Source organism: Triturus cristatus, chromosome 7, assembly GCF_964204655.1.
Source record: "Triturus cristatus chromosome 7, aTriCri1.1, whole genome shotgun sequence".
Lineage (NCBI taxonomy): Eukaryota > Metazoa > Chordata > Amphibia > Caudata > Salamandridae > Triturus > Triturus cristatus.
In genome coordinates, this window is record NC_140590.1 from 144,880,368 (window position 1) to 144,904,362 (window position 23,995).

General features: G+C 43.5%; 1 protein-coding gene across 5 annotated transcripts in view; it reads left to right on the forward strand.

Moving 5' to 3' along the window:
• LOC146809062 (B-cell receptor CD22-like) overlaps nucleotides 1–23,995 on the forward strand; it is a 426,891-nt gene that overhangs the window by 37,828 nt on the left and 365,068 nt on the right. For 4 of the 5 annotated variants that reach the window (XM_085615864.1, XM_085615866.1, XM_085615868.1 and 1 more), the window contains exon 2: nucleotides 8,811–8,950. The exons of the other annotated variant lie outside the window; for it this stretch is intronic. In XM_085615864.1, the coding sequence (XP_085471990.1) occupies nucleotides 8,908–8,950 (43 nt within the window). In that variant the 5' untranslated portion in view covers nucleotides 8,811–8,907. The remainder of the gene's footprint in view (nucleotides 1–8,810; nucleotides 8,951–23,995) is intronic. 5 annotated transcript variants of the gene reach the window in all.

Genomic DNA, 23,995 nt, shown 5'->3' on the forward strand with positions numbered 1-23,995 from the left:
CATTTCCTGGTATTTGAAATTGAACTCTGCTTCACCTTACTTGAAAAATTCCTATTTTTCCTCTTGTGTGATCCTTTTGTCATCTTGTACTTATAGTAGAACAAAGTTTTTGTGTAGTACTCCTATTTTTTCCAAATACAAACTTTTGCCTTTTGCACAAATATATATTTTTCTTCTCTTTTCATTTTTTGTTTTACTTCTTCTCGGAAAATTACAAATTTTATTCCAAACGAAATAATTTTCTGAAAAAGAAATAGATTCAATTAGTTTTTCAAATTTGTTCACTATGTTAAATTATAACCTACAATTACAAAACGTCCACTAATGACTTCCACACCCAGTGCTGCAACGTGATTAAACACGACAGAGCAGCACTAACGTGACAAGTAGTGCCATAGAACATACAGAAAGTATTTATTTAAATATTTACAAACGCCTTTACAATTTATATGTGACTGCACTACCTCGTACTTTTCACCTCTACGCCGCACCCCACCACCCCACACCACTCTCTTTGCAACCCACTACAGACAACTTTATAGATAGTATTTTTAAATTGTTTTAATCTATGTACTTAAGATGATATTATCAACCAAAAAGCACACACAAAAATTACCATTATTAGCCTACAATTTTATCTACAACTTTCCAAACATAACACTGCCCTCCCCCCGGTTTTAAGTCCGAGGGGGGAGGGGAGTCTGTGGGTGTCTGAGCAACAGCACTTTATTTTAGGTGGCCTCGAAACAGGTCTTTATGGGGGTCTACTTTCGGGCCTCACAAACCTCAACCCTTTTCTTTTTTCTTTATTGCACTGCAGGGAGACTGTGAGAGCATGCACATTACTCTCTACTTAGAAGTGCAGACATCATGCCAGGTGACTCGCATTTTAGGAAAAGGGAAATCCTTTAAAAAGACACTTTTTCTCTCAGAATTTCCCTTCTCTTTTTGCAACGCAGGAACAACATCATCGTGGGGTAATTAGCAAAAACACCACCAGGCATGCATCGCCCATTGCCCCGGACTCTCTCAAACAACTTCCAGAGCGCACACACACAACCGCACCCGAGTACTTCACAGGTTTTTAAAAGATCATTTTTTGGTAAGGAAGACTCTGTTCTTTTTCACCCCTTTTTACAGCCCCTACATCCCCACTCTGCCAATTGCTAAAAAATGTAGGCTCCCCGAAATTTTCCTTTTGAAACCACCACAAGCAAGCAACTCCAGCACAAACCTGCTCTGACCTTACACATGCTCTTGTTTTAGGGCTACAAAAACACACGTTTTGCCTGCCTCACTTAGTTCTCACACCCCCTCTTTAATATGAACATAAAAGCTTTCCACTTACTCTTATATTCCTATACTGTACTTCACATGGAAATATAGAAATCAAGGTTCTCACCACCCCAAATTACCTCCCTGGTATACTTTCTAAAATGTAAGAAATACAGGTATTCAGTATCTGTCAGTCACGGCCACTTTTAAACAGTGTACCTATATACAACTCGACAAAACATTATGGGCCATATGTAGGTGGCCTAACATTTACCACTTCATAAATACCGAATTTTACCGATTCGGTATTTATGAAGTGGTAAATGCTATGTAGGTAATCCATCGGTAATATTTACCGATTCGGAATGGGTCGGTATTTTAGAATCGGTATTTACCGATTCGGTAATGGCAACTGGCTTCCCATTGATTCCTATGGGCCATGAGGCCCATAGGAATCAATGGGAAGCCAGTTACCATTACCGAATCGGTAAATACCGATTCGGTAATGGGGGGAGCACAATCAAGGGCGGCAGGGTGTCACAGTCACACCCTGTTGCACCCCTGATTCCTGCATGTGTGCACATGTGGCACACATACATGCCGTAAGGGCATGTATGTCTGCCACATTGCACACTTCTAAGTGCAAAAAAATGCTTTTTCAAAGCCATTCGTCATTTACCACCAACTTTTAGTTGGTGGTAAATAACGAATCCACACAACACCCACACACTCCCCCTACATCTCATTTCAGGATTCGGTATTTACCGAATCGGTAAAATTACCGATTCGGTAATTTTACCGATTCGGTAAATTACCGAATCCTGAAATGTGCCCCCTACATACCAAAAGCCTGAATACCGGTCGGTAACCGGATTTTTACCGAAAATCGGCCGTTACCGACCGGTATTGGGCCTCCTACATATGGCCCCAAGTTTCAAAATTAACCTCTTACACTTAAAAGCTCCTTTACATTTCTTTCGCTATATGTACCTTTCTTTAAAACGCCACCAGAAAAGGATGGTGAAGTATGCTCCACAAAGAGCCACTCAAAGCTTTGTTATTCTTTATAAAATAATCTGCCTGTCAATGCTTTTGGCAAACCTTTTCGACCCCTTAACAGGCTGGATGGATAAGTATAATACGTCCTATTTAGGATTGGAGGCAGGCAATGCCCGAAAATAAGAACGTATAGTTGAATAAAAGGCGAGTGGATGCATGGCCAGATGCATCAATGCATAAATGCATAGATGGATGGATCAATGTATGAATGGAAGGATAAATGAATACAGGGACCAGTTCTTATGATAGACTGGTGGACTGATAGATGCTAAGGATTGGTTATGGGACAGATGTATCTATGGATATATAGTGGTATGGCTGCATGAATGACACAGTGCTTACAATAGGCGAGTGCGCTCATAGATGCTTAAGATAAGTGCAGGAACAGATGTAAGTATGTATATAAGTAGGAATGTAAGCATCAATTAAAAGATGGGCTTTAATTGGGCCGGGTCTGAGGACCAGCACTCATTTTCAAGCAGCCTCCAAAAGGGTCTCTATCAGGCTCTATTTTGAGCCCTCGCAAACATAGTAAATTTTATTTTCGCCCCTCGCAAACAAGGTCCATTTTTTTATTTATGTTTAGTGCACTGCAGTGAGAGCATGCACATCAATGTACGCATACTTATTTTGCTCACTACTGAGAAATGGAGACATCACACTACGTTACCCACATTGTTTTTTTCCAAACGTAGGATAATTGGAGAGGATTTTCTAAAGCACACAATGATACTTATTTTGATTTAGACCATGGCCCAACTTGCAAAGCCAACACCCCTTTAAGAGCTTTGCTCCCCCGCCTTTTAGAGCAACCCACTTTCTCAAACGCTCATAAGCAAAGCGTATTAAAACATGCAAATTTGCGAGTAAAACATATACCATGCCATAGGGCACTTTATAAGGGCTCCCATTGGTACTACATCACCTTTATTAGCTCGACATCTGCAAGTGTGTTTTAATCAGAAACATACCCACCTCCCCCACACACACAACCACCCACACCCTTCCTTAACCATACAAAATAAAAAAGAAACCCCTACCATTCCTAGTAGCGCCACTATACCCATACACAGGCTTAATTTTAACAGGTGTGTGCTGGAACACTTATCAACAAAAAGTATTCAACCATGCAAATTTGCGGGGAAAACATAAACAATACCATAGCAAGGTTAATAAATGGGCCCAGTGAAACTACATTACCTTTACTAACAACACATGCCCACGTTAAAAATCGCCGTCTTATAATCAGCAACATATGCACATCCCCCCCCACCCATACCATGATTAACCTTACAAAATCAAACAACGAGCCCCTGCACTCCCGTTACCGCCACTATAGCCATAGATAGACTTAATGGCAACGGGTGTCTGCTGGTACGCTCATCAGCAAAAGCTATTAAAACGTACAATTTTGCAACTCAAACATACACCATACCATAAGACGATTTATAAATAGTTACAGTACCACTACACCACCTCAACACTGCCCTTGCTTAACTTTACGCAATAAAAGAAAGAGCCCAAGCAAACGTAGAAGCGCCACTATAGCCATACACAGCCTTAACTTCAACAGATGTCTCCTGATAAGCTCATCAGCAAGACTTATTAAAACATGCAAATTTGCGGGTAAAACATATACCGAGCCATATGGCACTTTATAAGTGCTCCCAGTGGTACTACATCACCTTTAGTACCTCCACATCTCCAAGTTACTATATTCTGTGTTTCAAACAGCAACATAACTACCTCCCCCACACCCACCCCCGCCCTTGCTTAACAGTACGAAATCAAACAGAAACCCCCCCATTCCTAGCCGTGCCACTATACCCATATACAACATTAATTTTAACAAATGTCTGCCATAACACTTATCAGCAAAAAGTATTCAAACATGCAAATTGGCGGGTAAAACATAAACCATCCCATAGCACGGTTTATAAATGGGCCCAGTCGAACTACACCACCTTTACTAGCTAGACATCTATATGTTACGAAAGTTCTTTAAACACTCTCAACTTAGGATCACATGATTCAAACTATAAAAGGAATGTATCACTTTTCCTATCTCCAACTTCTCTCCATGTAATCTCCAAACACTGTACACGGCCCCACTGTACTACAACCTACCCTGACTTACATTCAAACCTACCTCTCAGTGTCAAAAATAAGACCACAACATGCCCACATAACATTTCTGCATTTCGTTTTATCGCTTTTAACTTAATAACACATACGTCTCCTACCGCCACCCACCCACCCCACTATTTCCACAAAAAGTATCAGTCCAAAACGTGCAACATTTTCTTTATCTCCCCAAATACATTGCAAACTCAAATTAACACTGTACCTCATTTTCAAAACAATACAGTCCTATAAAGATGACAAACTACACTTCTTCCCTGTGAAAAATTCCTAAACATATATAAAATACTTATATAACAACAGCTCAAATGTTATGCATATTTCATAACCAATATCAAATACCACACTTTAGTAAAACTATATTACTTTGAAATAAATTATACTTTCAAAATTAAAAACATCACCTCAAATACTTAATCAATACTATAAAACACAAAACACACCTTTTTCATTTCTAACTCACCTTTGTAGTTGTAATCTAGATTTCAAATGACACACACATACAATTCTCTCTGTCTCACATAGTACATGCAAAGCTCCGATTTCATCAAGAATGAAACCAGGAATGGCATAATTTCTCTGTCGCTCCACACATAAATACATGTAAAGAACAAATCAGAATACTTAATTCCTTTAACGACATTCCAAAACATACCTCCATTGGTTAATTTGAATTTTCCTTCCGAAAAACTACTTATTATTCCACACCACATACAGATCACCACACTTTCTGAAACCTTCTACGACACCTGCAGGTTAAAAGTTCATAATTTTTTTTTAACCTAATGAAATACTTTTGCAACATTTTATCGAACATTTAACGGCACATGCACGTTAAAAGTTCACAATAGGGGTCAGTAGTTCATCAGCTTTATTCCCAACTCCAGCAGTACCCAACCTTACGCCCCCAGCGCCATCAGACCCGTAGGAGTCAGTGCTTTCCACTTTCCAAATACCAAATTCATTTCATACACACACATTTACCTTCACACTCCCTATATAACACCCCCTAAGCACCTTACACAAGTTACAATGTTTGAGACAAAAGTTCCTCCAAGTAGCTATAACTACATGCTGACACTACTTGCACAGATGTGGCATAGCGGCCAGAGCACATGACTTCACAGCCTATGACACACAGTTTGGGCTCACGCTTTCATCCCCGAGTCCGGCAACAGCTCAGCTTAGCAGCATGAGACTCTACACACTACCTCACATATTTTCCGTACCCCAGAACTTTGAGACCAGTACGGGTCAGGAGTTCATGCTAGTAGTTATAAACACATGCTGACACTACTTCCACAGCTGTACTGCAGCGGCCACGGCACATGACTTCACAGCAAAAGACACACAATTTAGACTCACGCTCTAATCCCCGAGTCCCGCACCACCTCACCTTAGCAGCATCACACTCTAGGCAATATCTCACTTAATTTTCGTAGCCTAGCACTTTCACACCGGTAGGTATGATTAGTTCACTTCGCACCCCCTCTATAGCACACCCTAAACACCCCACAGAGGTTACAGTGCTCCTACCCTCCTATTTCCGACTTTTTTTGCCCTTTTTGCCCCTTACTCGCTTCAACGGAATCACAACATGGCAGCCAACACTTCCTCCTTCCATGAGACTCTAGTCAATACCTCACATATTTTCTGTACCCAGGACTTTCACACCACTACGGGTCAGTAGTTCATCCTAGTAGTTATTAACACATGCTGACACTACTTCCACAACTGTACTGCAGCGGCCAGGGCACATGACTTCACACCATAAGACACACAGTGTGGGCTCACGCTTTAATCCTCGAGTCACGCACAAGCTCACCTTAGAAACATCACACACTAGCCAATACCTCACTCAATTTTCATAGCCTAGAACTTTCACGCTGGTAGGTATGATTAGTTCACTTCGCACCCCCTCTATAACACACCCTAAACACCCCACAAAGGTTACAGTACTCCTACCCTCCTCTTTCCCACATTTTTCACCCATTGTCCCCCTTACTCGCTTCAACGGAATCACAAAATGGCAGCCAACACTTCCTAGTTGCAAACGCTTGCAGCGCTCGCAGCCAATCAGCAGCAAGCTCGTGCTCGTAACGCCTCAGCCAATCAGATGGCAGAATTCCCAAATATTGATATCTGTAAATTTCGATATTTCTCAAAAACTACTGAACGGATTAACACCAAATAAACAAAAGCATGCTTTCTAGACCAAGACCCTTCTCCCTGCCAAATGTGGGGTAATTCCGTTCACCCGTTCGACCTGTAGCCTTGTCTAAAGTTTCCTACGGAAATTAACATTGAAAAAACACGTTTTGGGACCCCCCTTTTTTCTCGCTTCCCCTTAACGAATCAACCCCAAACTTTCAATATAGGAGCTGATCTCAACACAGAATTCGTTTTTAAAATTTCACGAAGATTCATCAATCGGCGCCAAAGTTGTTGCGAATAGAATGTTGCCATTTTCCTATAGTAACTAGATCCTAACTATAACTACCTACTGGCGACTGCCAGTAGGTAATATAGACTTATATATATATATAAACACACACGCACACAAACAACGATGTACATTGTAAAGGCCAACACATTGGATTACATGCACAGTACTGGCACGCATTGTAAAGGCATGTGTGCTAACGGCTGATATTCAATGCCAGCAGGTTGGAAGGTGTCAGATGAACAGGAACCTATGTTTAGGGGGTGAACAGATGTACAGGTTGCTTTTGTACTCCACTACCCATCATGCTATTCGCGTATCCTGAAGATCAAAGAGATTGAGTATGGTGCCATTCCATAGTATATATAAATATATTCTTTCACTCTACAATGCACTCATCAGTTAATGTGGCCATCCATTTGACTTCACAACTTAAAGGAATGTTGGAAGAGTGAACAATAATTTAGCCAAGCAGTATGCAAACATTGGAAAATCATATTCCAACTGAGGGAAACTTTCAGAACAACGCAGGCAGAGCCATGTGTGTCCCAACAACGCAAGCTTTACCATGCTTGCCTTAAACACGCATATGCCTTAACCACACATATGCATGGTTAAGGCAGTGAGGGGTCTAGCTGAAGGAAGCAGGAAGGATCGGGAGAGGACGCGATGAGGTAAGTGGGGCTGTGGCCAGGTTTTGGGTAGTTTTTAAGGGTTGAGGTAGATGTCAGGGCTAGGGGTTCAGGTTTTGTTCAGGGTGGAGGGTTGGGGAAGTTTTTAGGGCTCAGGGGGAGTCAGAGACGGTTTTAAGGCTCAGGGGGGATGGTGAAGTTGTTGGGGGCTCGGGGTAGTTTGTGGGGCTTGGGGGGTTCAGGGTAGTTATTAGGGCTTTGGGGAGGGAGTTGTTTAGAGGAAGGAGGGGGTAGTTTTAGGTCTCAGGAAATGGGCTTGGGGGCTGTTTTAAGGCTCAGGGTTCGGGGGCAGGGATCTGGAACTTTTTAGGGGGCAGTGTAGTTTTTAGGGTGCAGGGGGCGCCGAGTAGTTTTTAGGGCTTATGGGTGGGCCGCAGTCTTTAGGGCTTAGGGGGCAGGGAAGTTTCTAGGGCTTGGGGGAGTGGGTTGGTTTTCAGGAGAGAGGCAGTAGTTTTAGGTCTCAGGGTGGAGGCATGGGTCAGGGGTTTCACTTACCTGATAAGTCTTAACCACGCATATGTCTTTGCCATACATGCCTTAACAACACATACTTTGATGTAAAGGCATGCGTGGTAAAAGCATATGCATGGTTAAGACCAGGTGGAACCAGCATGCGTGATAATCACATATGTGGCATATTTTCAGGATATGAACCAGGAATAAATGTGTATACAGTGAAAGTAAATGTCATTATTCTAAAAATGAGACATCAGCATGGCAGATGTGCCTTGATTGGTGCTGTGCAGCAGAAAAAAACAATATATGAGAGATGGGGTTGCCCCCAAAAAATGGAGAAAGTTTGGATCCTATGGGAGACATATAGGAATCCGTGAAGGAGGTGAGGGAGGGAGGGTAGACAGGGAGTTAAAGCAGGGTGGGGACGGTCACCTTAGAATAGTGGGGAGGGAGAGTGGAGATCCATCCTGAGTACTGTAACGAAACATGGAATCTTATGCAACGGTGACTGTATTGGTGCCTTCAGGCGATCGTCAATGTAATGCTGTATGTGTAACTGACATATGTTTAATAAAGAGATTTGTTTTTTAAACATGGCAGTTGTGGACCAACATTGGACACCCCTGATTTACAGTCTTATGTGGAAATGATTGAGTTAAACAATCAGTGAAGTGTCAGCTCTAAAGTGTGACTCATATTCTAAGGTCTATTTAATATTTAATTTAGCCTTTTTGATCTTCTAGGACTGTCCTCAAAATGATGGCGCTTTAACCTCAGCATTCTTCAGACAAGTTAGTACAAAGGAGTCTTATTGATGAGCAACATATTTTATTATTAACAATGGACTACACGCAGGGAGCTTTCCTGTGTGCTCTTCTTCAAGGTACTTCATTATCACTCTTTAGCAGATTGTGAGACAATCTGTTACCATTTCTTTGCAATGATTGCCAGATATGAATTTATGTTTAAATCACACTTACAAATTGCTGTTAGATGTTATTGTAAATTACATGTTGTGAAAAATATAACTTTTTAAAGTGGACTTTGGGCAATCCCTTGACTGACCACAGGTGAGCACTCCATGCGAGTGCATACATTTTCTTGCTCTCTCCCTGTATGCTGCTTCCCACATCAAATACTCACCCCCCGCATGCCCTGTGTTTCTCCTAGCCCCAACATAACCACTGTTTCCCTAGTCCTCAGTGATGGCTTTTTGATTTGTTTTATTGTTTAATTCCCCTGCCTCATGTTTATCTGTTGTTTCCCGATCCCCCTCTCCTGTTACTACCCCATGATTACTTCTCCCCCTACCAACTCCTCCCTTGCTTCTCTGCCGTCCCTATTAAAATGTGTCTGCATTTATTTTTTGGAAGGAACTGTGGCTGCAATTCGCTGCCAGTTTGCTCCTTAAACAAAATTTGCCTTCTGGCACATTTAAGTAATTTTTTTAAACTAGTATTTCATAGATTGCCTTTTTCATCTTGGATGTATAAATAAAAAATCACTGGCAAAGCCAATAGGTCTTGCCCATGAGCACCCTACTGGGTTTGTCAATTGGGTTAGGGTGGCTAACGAGGGTAGTGAAGAAACAGAGATGAGGTGGGTGGGAGGAGGGACAAGACACAGGGTTGAAATTAAAGGGAGTGGGTGGGCATAAGTAAAGCAGATTATCCTGTGTGTTGAGGAGATGTGCGCCTTGTATTGTTCGCATTGGTATATCGCTGCTATTCATGGGCCTCTAGGAAGGTCTTCCCTCCCTCCTCCCAGGTAGCTGTTCAGTGGCCCTGCTCAAGATGTTCAGCTTACCACACAGATGTGACATGGGAGCTGTGTGTTTTACTGAAATGCCATTGTCGAGGTACGAACTCAAAGACAGTATTATCAGCAAAGAGCTGTGATTTGGTTTGAAGGAGAGCTGGATAATAAAGGGGAGAGACAGCCCTTCCTTGGCACTCACATTAAGATCCTGCTGCTGCTGAAAGCATATTTGCCAAAATGGTTGAATTGCATTTTGCAAGAAGGGGTAGGAGAGGAGAACCAAGGCCATGGAGGGATTGGTGTGAGAGCAGGGCTATGCCAGCTGCTCTTCTATCGATTCCTTTGTTTTGATGAAAGAAATCCAATTTTGCAAACACCCTGGGTGAAACAGTGGGGAGCGCACTGGGGAGGATGACTAATAAGGCAAGCGGCATGCGGAGTTAACCCGAGCACTTGTGTAGTGTGCTCAGAGGCAAAGACAAGCATCCCTAAAATACAATATGTTTTTAAAAAAATGTTAAAGCAAATGCCATCAGCTGACTGCATTTACTTTAAAATGCACAAAAACACAACACTCTGAAGCAATACAAGTCGCATAAGATTTAGAGAGGGAACCAGAATGAAGTTTGGGTGTGCTCTCCCCATGATAAGCAAAGAAAGTTAAAAGACAGAGACATTCTGTGACTGAGACAGGCCATTATTAAAAAAGTAAGTACTGTATGTCGTTTAAAAATGTGAAAGTAAATGTCTTCAGCTGAGCACATTTACTTTGAAATGCACAGAAACACAACATTGTGAAGCAATACATGTCACATAATATCTGCAGCTACTGCCTGGGGAACCAAATTCAAGTTTCAGGGTCTTCTTCCGTGATAACCAAAAATAAAAATAAAACAGAGACATGCTGTGACTCAAACATGTTGTTTTCAATAATAAAATAATTTTTTGTGGTTTGAAAAGCAAATCACATTATCTGAGCACATTTAGTTCAATATGCACCAAAACACAACTTTCTGAAAACACAGAGCAAGGACAACAAAAAAAAAGTGCACTGAAACTAACAGATATAGGCAGAAGGGAACGAATACATGGGCTAAAACACCAAAAGGGGGGTTAATTTAAAACAATGCTCCTCTGTAAAGTAAGGATTTCAGAACGACACACAAAAGAACGAACAAAAAACGATGACGTGCTTGAAGCCTACAGAGTAGATACAGCATGTCTTGGAGAGACAGTGCATGTGTTGCCTAGGCGAGGCCTAAAAAAACTAATGGTGACTTGCTGCATGTGAGTGCATGCATAGTAAAACAGGCATGTGCTTATGCTGAGCCGCAATAGATCCATGACGCATATGCATGCATGCATAATAAAGTTCATGCATGCGGGATGATTCATGCGCTCGTACATATCATTGTGCGTCTTTTTGCTAATAATAAACAACATTGGTAATAAGCCTCTCTTTTTGCTGTTGCTTAACAGCATTGGCAGAAAACATTGGAAAACCCAACCAGTCTGCAACGGCAAACAAATAGCAACCACCAATGCAGGTTATCGTTAATTCCCTGTTGCTTTTTATTTTGTTCTAAACAAATACAATTGGGCCAGTAGAGCACCTGTGGTGTCGATTTATTAATTGTTGCCAACTCTTCTTTCATACCTGTGTTGGTTGCAGTTGTAACATTACCCCACACCATAATCTTTTACTGTCACTCCCTCATTTGTCAGCAGAGCACATCAATGAACAAACTTTTGTTGTATAGTCAGTCAGTTAATTTAGTGCAGTACTGTTAAAAAGTGACCATTATTGCAAATATTTACAGACATAAATCAATATGAATAAAGCATAAAAGACCAATATTAATAAATGTATCAAACAACTAGTATAACAACCAGCAAGATCAGCCCTAATCTTGCTATGAAGATGCAAAAAGTACCTGATAACATGGCAAGTCAAAGCGTACAGAAGTAGCTTTAAGTGTAAGCAAGTAAGCAGGCAAGTAAGTTGGTAAGTAAACACTTCTAGCTCTGCTCAAGGCATAAAGACTAGGCCACTTGTATCACCAATGGCAGGCCACATTTATCCACAGTAGGTCTGAAAGTTAGGGAAGGACCGGAGTATCTGGACTATATCTCCTTCTGGTTGTCTGCAAGATCAGCAGTCCAAGGAAGCAGACATTTTCATGAAGAAGCTGAATTTGAGATGTGGCCCCTTGACCTTAATCATGAGTCGTCAGGAGGTGGGACCATTCATTTTCCGTTTACATTGTTTTTAATCTTCTTTTGGAACTTGGGTTGGAGTAGGCTTTCTGGTGACTTGGAAAATAGTTTTGTAATCATTAATTCATATAGTCCACAGTTATTGTTTTATAATAACCCCATCTTACGCAGTAGGTATGCATGGAGGTAGGATCTTTACCCACTTTTGTAACCCCATCTGGGCCTCCAGGTAGTGTCCTAGTTGTAGAAGTATCTACAAAACTGATAGGTGGAATTCTCTTGAAAGATCCAAGACGGATTTGAGAGCTCCTGCTGTAACAACATGCTTAATAGTCAATATTCCTTTGTCACTCCAATATTGACACATACAAGAGGCATTCTCTATTGTGGGTGCTGCATTGTGTCAAATTGGATGCTCTTTGGTGGAGAGACGCTCTTTCCCTAAGGCTTTATATGCCAGCTCCCAGTCACAAATCATTTCAGCCATGACTGGGTTATTTTGGTCTATTGTCAATTTATTTCCTCTATGAAGGGTGTGAAGTCCATTCTGACCCATTCGATTATGTTGCTTCAGCAGGATCCAGTTTGGGATCTCTTTGTGGAAGTTCAGATGATATGTCATTTGGTACAGATGATGCACCCTATAATATGTTTGCATATGCTGTAAGAGTAGTCCTGCAGATGTGGTCGCAGCTTATAACTTTGAAGAGGCATGGTGTGGCGCTGTCTGAGCCCAGACAAGCTTTCTTATCTGGGTGTCAATTAGCTGGTGTATATAAGATACCAACCTACAGGGTAACACACCCAAAATGTAAATACATCTGGGAGGGGCACTACCATTCTCTTACCCATTGGGAGAGGTGTAGAACTTCACAATTGCAGAAATTGGCTTTCATTTTCTTGGGTAGATTCACTATGCTATCCTTCATCATGGAAGTGAAATTTCTACTGACCAATGCATTCAAATACTTCAGCATATAGGTTAGGCAGATAGGTACAAAACACTTGAATGATGTGACAGGTGTAATAGGTATTGCTTGACGTTTGGACTAGTTTATTTTGTATCACAAAAAGATGGAGAAATCATCTATTTGCTTTGTCAGAACTAGAATTGTGGTCTTTGGGTTTCCGATTGTTAACTGTGCATCATCTACATATAGCATTAGTCTGAACTCTCCCATTGGAGTTCCGATCCCCATTATCCCGCGAGACTCCCTGATGGCAATGGCTTGGGGCTCTAAGGCCAGGAGAAAGAAGAGGGCACAGGGGACACCCCTGTCTGGTGTTTCTGCTAATCTGTATTGTCTTTTATATAAAAAATTAGTTAATCTGCACCATAGGTAGAGCCATTATACCAATGTTATAAAGTTTTACCCAAAGTCTTGCAGTGTTATGAACATGTATTGTCACTTCATCTATCTAACGCTTTCTCAATATCATGGGATAAGCACATCTTCTTGTCTTCTAGTCTTTTCAGGTGCCATATTAAATGTGCCAATGTCAGCATATGATTTTGATAGGGGTGATGAGGTACAACACAGACTTGATTCTAATATACAGGTAGATGTATCACCCCTCCTCAATCTCATGGCCAGTATTTGTGCAAGTATCTTCATATCTCAAATGAGAAGTGAGATAGGTGCATACGTGGGACAGGAGAGTGTATCTCTGCATGGTGTGTGGATTAAGGATATGCATGCCTTATTATATTCGGCTCATAGTGATTCCTTCTCCATGGTACCTCAGTAGAACTTTGTTCAGAGTGGAGTTATAAGCAAGCTTGTAGCTTTATAACATTTTACTGGAAAGCCATCCTCCCCAGGTGCTTTGCCCTTTGACACCAATTTTATTGCGATCTCTATATTAGCCACGTAAGTGACTTTTTGCATTGAGCTAACTGGATGGTTGGAGGTGTAGAGTCAAGCATAAAAAAATGCAAATTAATTCATAATAACCACTCAATTCGCTAGGGTGTTTCATCTGAAGTCATGTATGGAATGTCCAGCCTCCCTTTGCTTCAGCGGGAAAGCTAAAAGCCTGCCTACTTTTCCTTTGTGTGCATTCACTTTCCCTTTTATGCCTTTTATGCCTTTTATGTCTGTAAGGCATTTTTACGCTGCCAGTGAGAAGATTATAATCAGCCCAAATTCTTTTCTTGTTCAGTTTTGTAGGTCTTCCATTGAATGCTGACGATATCTGTGTTCTGTGACTCAAACATACTACTCCAGAGCCATCCTTTTGGCATCTGCTATTTTGTGAGTCATTTTCAAGTTTCCCCTAAGCGTTCCTCTTATGTATGATTTCCCTGCTGACGTGAGTATTTGTGGATATTCAACAGAGGGGATGCTAACCTCTAAATTGTGCCAAAATACATATTTCAGCTTCCTTTTCTTATCCGGAACGTTGGTCCTTCATCTTTTGGCCTGGGGCAGATTATTTGGAGACTGAGTGCTAGGTATATTGGCCCCTGGTCATATATTTTACTAACATCAACCCTACAGAACCAAACCTTGGGAAAAATAGTGCTATTTATAAAGAAGTCTATTTCCTATTCCGATCTGTGTACTATGCAAAGGCAGCATACTCTTTCACTGTAGTGGGAGTAAAAACCAAGGGCCTAGTAGAGATTTGTCCATGATGGGGACTGTCACCAAGTTCCAGTCTCCTTCTATCATTAGTTTGTTAAAACCACCCTCAGTTAAAGATCTACTCAAAAGTGCCACTTCCGATAGGCTCAACGCTGTCAATGTAAGGCTTTCTGGGTTGCAGAACAGAAAACTAAATTCCAAAGTCCTAGGACTGGATCGGCACCAGTTGGCAGAGCAGGGCTCACAGCTGGCTGAGTCCAGGTGATGGTTACAGGTTGCAGGGTGAAGTCTTTGATATACCTGGGCTTTCAGAAACAAGAGGCATGTCAGCAAGCCCTTTGAGATACTTTGTTTCTGTGATGTAGCGTTGCAGGGCCAGTCCTTCTCACCGCCAGGCAAGAAGGAGCAGGCCAACACAGCAAAGCAGTTCAGCAAAGTGACAATCCTTTGTGGTAGAATGTTCTCAGTTCCAGAAGTGTTCTGATTTGGTGGTGTCAGAGGTCCAGTACCTATACCAAATTGGGGATTTGGAGTGGGGGAGACTTCAAAGATTTGCCTTGAAGTGCACAGAGTCCCTTTCTTTCCTGCTCTGGCTCCAGACTAACTAGGTGGGTATGCAACCCTTTGTGTGGAGACAGGACACAGCCCTTCCAGGTGTGTCAGCTCCTCCCATCCTGCTCAGGGTGACCCATCAGCATGCAAATGGCCACTCAGTCACACCTACCCTTCCTTTCTGTCTGCCTGTCTAGAGGGCAGGAAGTAAGCTACCCATCACCCACAAAGATGTGTATTCCAGAGACAAGTTGAAGGCACCAAATGGTTACTGAAAGAAAATGCTAACTTTTTAAAAGTAAAAAGAAGTATTGATGGACAGAATGCAGAACAATGTCATACATTCACCCCAGTACAGAGATCTGGGCCTAAATCCATTGTTTCTTTGCTCACCATGCCATTCCAGCTTGGACCCAGCCATATGCAGATAAATAATGACCCGGTGCCCAATGGGAACAGTCCATCCCGAACTGCCAGGCCAGGTCCTCCCTGAACTGGAAACAAGCATCCTAGGACCGGTTTCGGGGTTTAACCCCTCTTCAGCCAGGATAGCTTGATTCCAGTAGCATGGAGAGCACGAGACTCACGTCTGAGCATATCCGTCCCACTCGGGGTGACAAATGCAAAAAGAACTATTGATGGACAGAATGCAGAACAATGTCATACATTCACCCCAGTACAGAGAGCTGGGCCTAAATCCATCTTTTTTTGCTCACCATGCCATTCCAGTTTGAACCCAGCCATATGCAAATCAGTCTTGACCCTGTGCCTCATGGGAACAGTCCAACCTGAACTGCCAAGCCAGATCCTCCCTGGACTGGAAACAAGCATCCTAGGACCAGTTTCGGGGTTGCACCCCTCTTCAGCAAGGATAGCTTGATGCCAGTGGCATGGAGAGCACGGGACCCACGTCTGGGCATACCTGTCCAACTCGGGGTGACAAATGCAAAAACAACAGTTGATGGACAGAATGCAGAACAATGTCATACATTCAGCCTAGTACAGAGAGCTGGGCCTAAATTCATTGTTTTTTTGCTCACCATGCCATTCCAGTTTGTACCCAGCCATATGCAAATCAGTCTTGACCCTGTGCCTCATGGGAACAGTCCAGCCCGTACTGCCAAGCCAAGTCCTCCCTGAACTGGAAACAAGCATCATAGGACCGGTTTCAGGGTTTTACCCCTCTTCAGCCAGGATAGCTTGATTCCAGTGGCATGGAGAGCACGGGGCCCATGCTTGGGCATCCCTGTCCCACTCAGGGTAACAAATGTAAAAACAACAGTTGATGGACAGAATGCAGAACAATGTCATACATTCACCCCAGTTCAGCGATCTGGGCCAAAATCCATCGTTTTTTTGCTCACCATGCAATTCCAGTTTGAACCCAGCCATATGCATATCAGCCTTGAACCTGTGCCTCATGGGAACAGTCCAGCCCAAACTGCCAAGCCAGGTTCTCCCTGGACTAGAAACAAGCATCCTAGGACCGGTTACGGGGTTTCACCCCTCTTCAGCCAGGATAGCTTGATTCCAGTGGCATGGAGTGCACAGGACCCAAGTCTGGGCATACCCGTACAACTCGGGATGACAAATGCAAAAACAAGAGTTGATGGACAGAATGCAGATAAATGTCATACATTCACCCCAGTACGGAGATCCAGGCCTAAATCCATTGTTTTTTGCTCACCATGCCATTCCAAATTGAACCCAGCCATATGCAAATCAGTTTTGATCCTGTACCTCATGGGAACAGTCCAGCGTGAACTGCCAAGCCATGTCCTCCCTGGACTGGAAACAAGCATCCTAGGACCGGTTTCGGGGTTTCAACCCTTGTCAGCCAGGATAGCTTGACTGCAGTGGCATGAAGAGCACGGGACCCACGTCTGGGCATCCCCGTCCCTCTCCGGGTAACAAATGCAAAAATAACAGTTGATGGACAGAATGCAGAACAATGTCATACATTCTCTCCAGTTCAGATATCCCGGACTAAATACATTGTTTTTTTGCTCACCATTCCATTCCAGTTTGAACCCAGCCATATGCAAATAAGTCTTGATCCTGTGCCTCATGGGAACAGTCCAGCCCGAACTGCCAAGCCAGAACCTCCCTGGACTGGAAACAAGCATCCTAGGACCGTTTTTGGGGTTTCACCCCTCTTCAGCCAGGAAAGCTTGATTCCAGTGGAATGAAGAGCACAGGACCCACGTCTGGGCATCCCCCTCCCACTCAGGATGACAAATTCAAAAACAACAGTTGATGGACAGAATGCAGAACAATGTCATACATTCACCCCAGTACAGATATCTGGACCTACATTCAACATGCCATTCCAGTTTGAACCCAGCCATATGCAAATCAGTCTTGACCCTGTGCCTCATGGGAACAGTCCAGCCCAAACTGCCAAGCCAGATCCTTCTTGAACTGGAAACAAGCATCCTAGGACCGGTTTCGGCCAGGATAGCTTGATTCCAGTGGCATGGAGAGCACTGGACCCACGTCTGGGCATACCCGTCCCAATCCGGGTGACAAATGCAAAAACAACAGTTGATGGACAGAATGCAGAACAGTGTCATACATTCACCCCAGTTCAGAGATCTGAGCCTAAATCCATTGTTTTTTTGCTCACCATGCCATTCCAGTTTGAACCCAGCCATATGAAAATCAGTCTTGACCCTGTGCCTCATCGGAACATTCCAGACCGAACTGCCAAGCCAGGTCCTTCTTGGACTGGAAACAAGCATCCTAGGACTGGGTTCGGGGTTTCACCGCTCTTCAGCCAGGATAGCTTGATTCCAGTGGCATGGAGAGCACGGGACCGACATCTGGGAATACCCGTACCACTCGGTGTGACAAATGCAAAAACAACAGTTGATGGACAGAATGCAGAACAATGTCATACATTCACCCCAGTACAGAGATCTGGGCCTAAATCCATTGTTTTTTAGCTCTCCAGGCCATTCCAGTTTGAACCCAGCCATATGCAAATTAGTCTTGACCCTGGGAACAGCCCAGCCCAAACTACCAAACCAGGTCCTCCCTGGACTGGAAACAAGCATCCTAGGACCAGTTTTGGGGTTTCACCCATCTTCAGCCAGGATAGCTTGATTCCAGTGGCATGGAGAGAACGGGACCCACGTCCCAATCCAGTTGACAAATGCAAAAACAACAGTTGATGGACAGAATGCAGAACAATGTCGTACATTCACCCCAGTACAGAGATCCGGGCCTAAATCCATCGTTTTTTGCTCACCATGCCATTCCAGTTTGAACCAAGCCATATGCAAATCAGTCTTGACCCAGTGCCTCATGTGAACAGTTCAGCCCGAACTGCCAAGCCATGTCCTCCCTGGACTGGAAGCAAGCATCCTAGGACCGTTTTCAGGGTTTCACCCCTCTTCAGCCACGATAGCTTGATTCCAGTGGCATGGAGAGCATGGGACTCATGTCTGGGCATACCCGTCCAACTCGGGGTGACAAATGCAAAAACAACAGTTGATGGACAGGTTGCAGAACAATGTCATACATTCACCCCAGTTCAGAGATCTGAGCACAAATCCATTGTTTTTTTGCTCACCATGCCACTGCAGTTGGAACCCAGCCATATGCAAATCAGTCTTGACCTTGTGCCTTATGTGAACAGTCCAGGCCGAATTGCCAAGCAAGGTCCTCTCTGGAAACAAGCATCCTAGAACCGGTTTTTGGGTTTCACTCCTCTTCAGCCAAGATAGCTTGATTCCAGTAGCATGGAGAGCACAGGACCCACGTCTGGGCATACCCGTCCCACTCGGGTTGACAAATGCAAAAACAACAGTTGATGGACAGAATGCAGAACAATGTCACACATTCACCCCAGTTCAGAGATCTGAGCCTAAATCCATTGTTTTTTTGCTCACCATGCCATTCCAGTTTGAACCCAGCCATATGCAAATCAGTCTTGACCCTGTTCCTCATGGGAACAGTCCAGCCCGAACTGCCAAGACAGGTTCTCCCTGGACTGGAAACAAGCATCCTAGGACCGGTTTCGGGGTTTCACCCCTCTTCAGCCAGGATAGCTTGATTCCAGCTGCATGGAGTGCACAGGACCCAAGTCTGGGCATACCCGTCCCACTCGGGGTGACAAATGCAAAAACAACCGTTGATGGACAGAATGCAGAACAATGTCATACATTCACCCCAGTACAGAGATCTGGGCCTAAATCCATTGTTTATTTGCTCACCATGCCATTCCAGTTTGAAGCCAGCCATATACAATTGCCAGTTATTGAGATTAATTCAAGCATTCCATCCATCACTTTGTTGTTGTTGCAGATGACGCCCTAAATAGATATGGGTCCCGTGCTCTCTGTGCCACTAGAATCAAGATATAGTGGCTGATGAGCCCTTATCAGGGCAAATGTGACCTAGGTTGCTTGTATTCTGGTTTAAGGATGACCTGGCTTGGCATTTCAGTTGGACTGTTCCTATTGGAACAGGGTCAAGGCTGATTTGCTTATGGCGGGGTCCAAACCGATGGCATGGTGAGTGAAAAATGACAGATTTGGATGTGGACCAAGCGATCTGAAGCATTCCATCCATCACTTTATTTTCTGATGCCCGCCCCTTACTTCCTAAAAGTGTAATTTTCATAATTGTGACTAAAAATCCGACTTCACCATTAAAGAGGTTTTAAAATGACAATTCTTTAGACATCAAACCTCACTGACAAATATTCCAGCCATCACTTTATTTTTTATGCCCTACGTGTGACTGATATGCCCAGATATGGGTCGCGTGCTCACAGTGCCACTGAATTCAAGCTATGAGCTTATGAGCCCATAACAAGGGCAGAATCTGTCCTTCGTTGCTTGTATTCTGATTCACGGAGGACCTGGCTTAGCAGTTCGGGATTGACTGTTCCTATTGGAGCAGAGCCAAAGCTGATTTGCATGTGACTATTTCTAAACTAAAGTGGTCTGGTGGGTGAAAAACAATGGATTAGGATGTGGCTCCAAACAATCACCATTGTTTGAGATTAACTTTGGCATCTCTTTGTTACTCTTGTAACATAGCGTTGCTACAAAATCTGCCAAACGCTGCATGGTGGAATTTTTTTCCAGTTTGAGCAATGAGATGACAACAGGAACAACACAAGACTTCACAATGTGAGCTGGCGAGTGAGATTTGGCATCCCCTTTGCTAATTTTAAGGATTTTTTTGAAAATGAAGGAAGTTAAATAACATTTGGATACGTTTGTTGTTTCATGGAGGCCATGCAGCAGTATTTGTTTTACCTTTTTCTTTTTTCTTACATTTTTACATTTGATTGTGAGGGGGCTCGATTTGCAATGGGGGCCTGTTTTGCATTAACTTTTTAAGATTTTTTTAAGGAGAAAAGTTGTATATTTTTCAGAGGACTGGGGGCCTGGTATTATAGGATACTTTCTCCATTTTTGTGTGTGTTGGTAGTACAAAATTCACCATTTCACTCATTTTACAATCTGTGACCTAGGCATATATGTACCAACAAATGTTCCCATAGACACAGAGGTGCCGATTCCGATCCTGGAAAAACCGGGTACGAACCGTTGGTCGGAGCGTTTTCTCCGCCCGACTCGTACCCGGGAAAAAAACATTACAAACATGCAAGTACGATTCGCACGGAAACACCATTTCCGTACGAATCGTAAAAAACACCGACCGACGAAAAAATACATACCAATGTGATCTGGAACAGCGCCGACGTGACGTCGGGACGCATTCAGGCTGCGTTTCACGAACCAGGAAGTACGATTCGAACCGACAGCAGTCCGGACGGCAATATGTTTACGGCACCTAAAAAGTGCCGGAAAAGCAAAGTACACCGCGATGCGAGCGGAATTGGGGGACCAGTACGCGCCGTACCCCCCCAATCCCCCGTATGTACGTGCTGTCCCCCCAGCCCCCCCGCGGATGTACGCGCCGTCCCCCCAGCCCCCCCGCCGTATGTACGCACCGTCCCCCCACCCCACCCCGTATGTACGGTGCGTACCCCCACCCCATCACGTAAGTACGGTGCGTACCCCCACCCCCGTATGTACGTTGCATACCCCCAGCGCGTACGGGGGTGGGGGTATGCACCGTACATACGGGGGTGGGGGTGCGCACCGTACTTACGGGGTGGGGTGGGGGTACGCACCGTACATACGGGGTGGGGTGGGGGGACGGCGCGTACATCCGCGGGGGGCTGGGGGGACGGCGCGTACATACGGGGGGCTGGGGGGGGACAGCGCGTATGCGGGCACATGTCTCCATGGTTGCTATTGAAGTTCAGTCCGTGCGGTGTTTTTTCCATACGGTTGTGCAATCGGACGGACGGGATGGATCGTACTTGCGCGCTCGGACTTCAGTTTTCCGATTCGTACGTAAAATCGTCCGGGGACGTGTCAGACACTTTTTTCCGACCCGAGGACGTGTGGGGGAATTTTCCCAATGCGATTCGTATGTATTTTTTCCCATGCGAATCGTACTTGCCAGTTTGTACGGTACTTGTACGATTCAGACGGAAAAAAATCCGGATACGATTCGTACGGGGAAAATTTTTCCAGGATCGGAATCGGCCCCAGAATGGGTAAAATCCTTTGATACATCAGGCCCTTAGTCTGCTAAAGGGCAATGGTCTGCCAGCACTAGGCTTTGGGTATATTTTTAAAAATATTTACTGTGCTCTATGTTTTTCTTAAACAACTTTTTTTTTCCAGAGTTTATATTGCACAAACGTGACCCGAAGGTATTAGGTATCACTGCACTTTACATGAGCACCAATTAAGTTACATAAAGACACATTCTTTTTTTTTTTTTGTTAGACACAGGGAGATTTAGTGATTTGTCCAGAATCACAGGATGTTGAGCGTCGTTACTGGGACTCAAACCCAGTTCCCCAGATTTGAGGTTGACTGCTCTATCGTTAGGACAGATCTATTGATTTTTAAATGGCCTTGGATTACATGCAAAATGATTTTTTTTGTTTTTTCACATAATACTGCATAATTTTAAAGTGTATTATTGTGGGGTAAATGTTGATGCATCTGAATGTTTTTGTTGTGGAATTTTTAAAGGTGACTTCATGGTAGTCTTTTCTTCTTTGTTTACCATTCCTCCTTCTTTTATTGATGGACAAGTGGCCATTTTTGCGTGGCCAGTGTGTGTGTGTGTTTGCCATAGGCCACCATTTGTATTTGTTCTCCATGCCATGTGGCAGTGTGGCCATTTTATTTAGTCAGTGTGCTTTTGCCCTTAGCCTCCACATTGTCTTTGTTGCCCATGCCTTTTCACTTGGTGGCCTTATGGCATAGTGGCAATTTTGTGTAACCAGTGTGCTTTTGCTATAGGCCTCCATGTGTTATCTGTTGCCCATGCCTTCGCCTTTGATGGCCATGTGGCAGGGTGGACATTTAGTGTAAGCAGGGTGCTTTTAAGATAGGCCTCCATGTGTTCTTTGTTGCACATGCATTCTTCCTTGTTGTTGTGAACATGAGGCCGACAGCCTTTTTATTCAGTCAGTGTGCTTTTGCCATAGGCCTCCATATGTCATTTGTTGTTAATGCCTTCACCCTTGGTGCCCACGTGGCAGGGCAGCCATTTTATGTAGCCAGTATGTTTTTCCTATAGGGCTCCTTGAACACTTTGGGGCAGATTTATGAGCCCCTTGCGCCAATTTTGCGTCACTTTTCCCATGTTAAAAGTGACGCAAAAGTGGCGCAAGGGGCTCATAAATCTGCCCCTTTGTTTGTTGTCTATGCTTTCTTCCTTGTTTTTGTGAGCATGTTGCAGACAACCATTTTGCATTATCACTTTCCTTTGGCCCTAGGCCTCCATGCGTTCTTTATTGTCCATACCTTCTTGGTTGTTGTTGTGAAGATGTGGCTAGCAGCCATTTTGTGTAGCCAGTTTGTTACATCCTTTTCTTTCACTATTCCAATCAATTTTCTAGGGTTATAGCTAGAAGAAGCCTATGCTCTTTTGTTTTTTGGTAATTTTATTTTCCTGCCACAACATTAATGTGCTTCAGGATCATTATGGTACACTCTTTTTTTAATTCATTTATTTCCATTGTACCCTGTACCTCCTTCCTCCCCATAGAATTTCTGATAGGCCCTAGGCGGACACCATCAATTCTATTTTCAATTATTTGATTTTCCGCAACACCCCCTGCCCGCCATAAGTGTCTCACCATAGGCCATAAGCGCACCTCACAACAGCAATCATTTTTTTAAGGCTTATTAAATTCTCTCCTGCACTCTTTGCCTACCATAGGTGCCTCCTGGCCGGACCATAGGCAGACAAAAGCAAAATATGTTTTTAAGAATTACTCAATATTCCCCTGCATTCCATATGTGTTTTATAGGCCACAGGTGCACCGCACACCAGCAAAAAAATTCTACGAATTATTCAATTTTACCTCTGCACCCCTAGCCTGCCACAGGTGTCTCATAGGCCTTAGAGGGACATAAAGTAACCATTTCAACCTGTATGTTATTGAAATATTATGTTTATGCATGGTTTAAATACACTATTGGTAATTATTTGTGATGACCTCACTAAATGATATTGTCTATAGATTCCTATGCAGTCATGGCGACGAGGAGTGAGTCTGAACTGAATTTGTTTCAGCCATAAAAATAATCAATAGATGCAGGAAAGTGGACAATAGGAGCCGCCACCAGCAACAGTTCTTCCTTAAGTTGGAGTAGAACAGGAGGGAGTGTTTCCTGCTCAGCAAGATGTTGCTCTTCAACCATTGGCTTCACAATCTCCAGCAAGAAAAAGAAAGGCTACTCCACCATCTTCTCCAAATC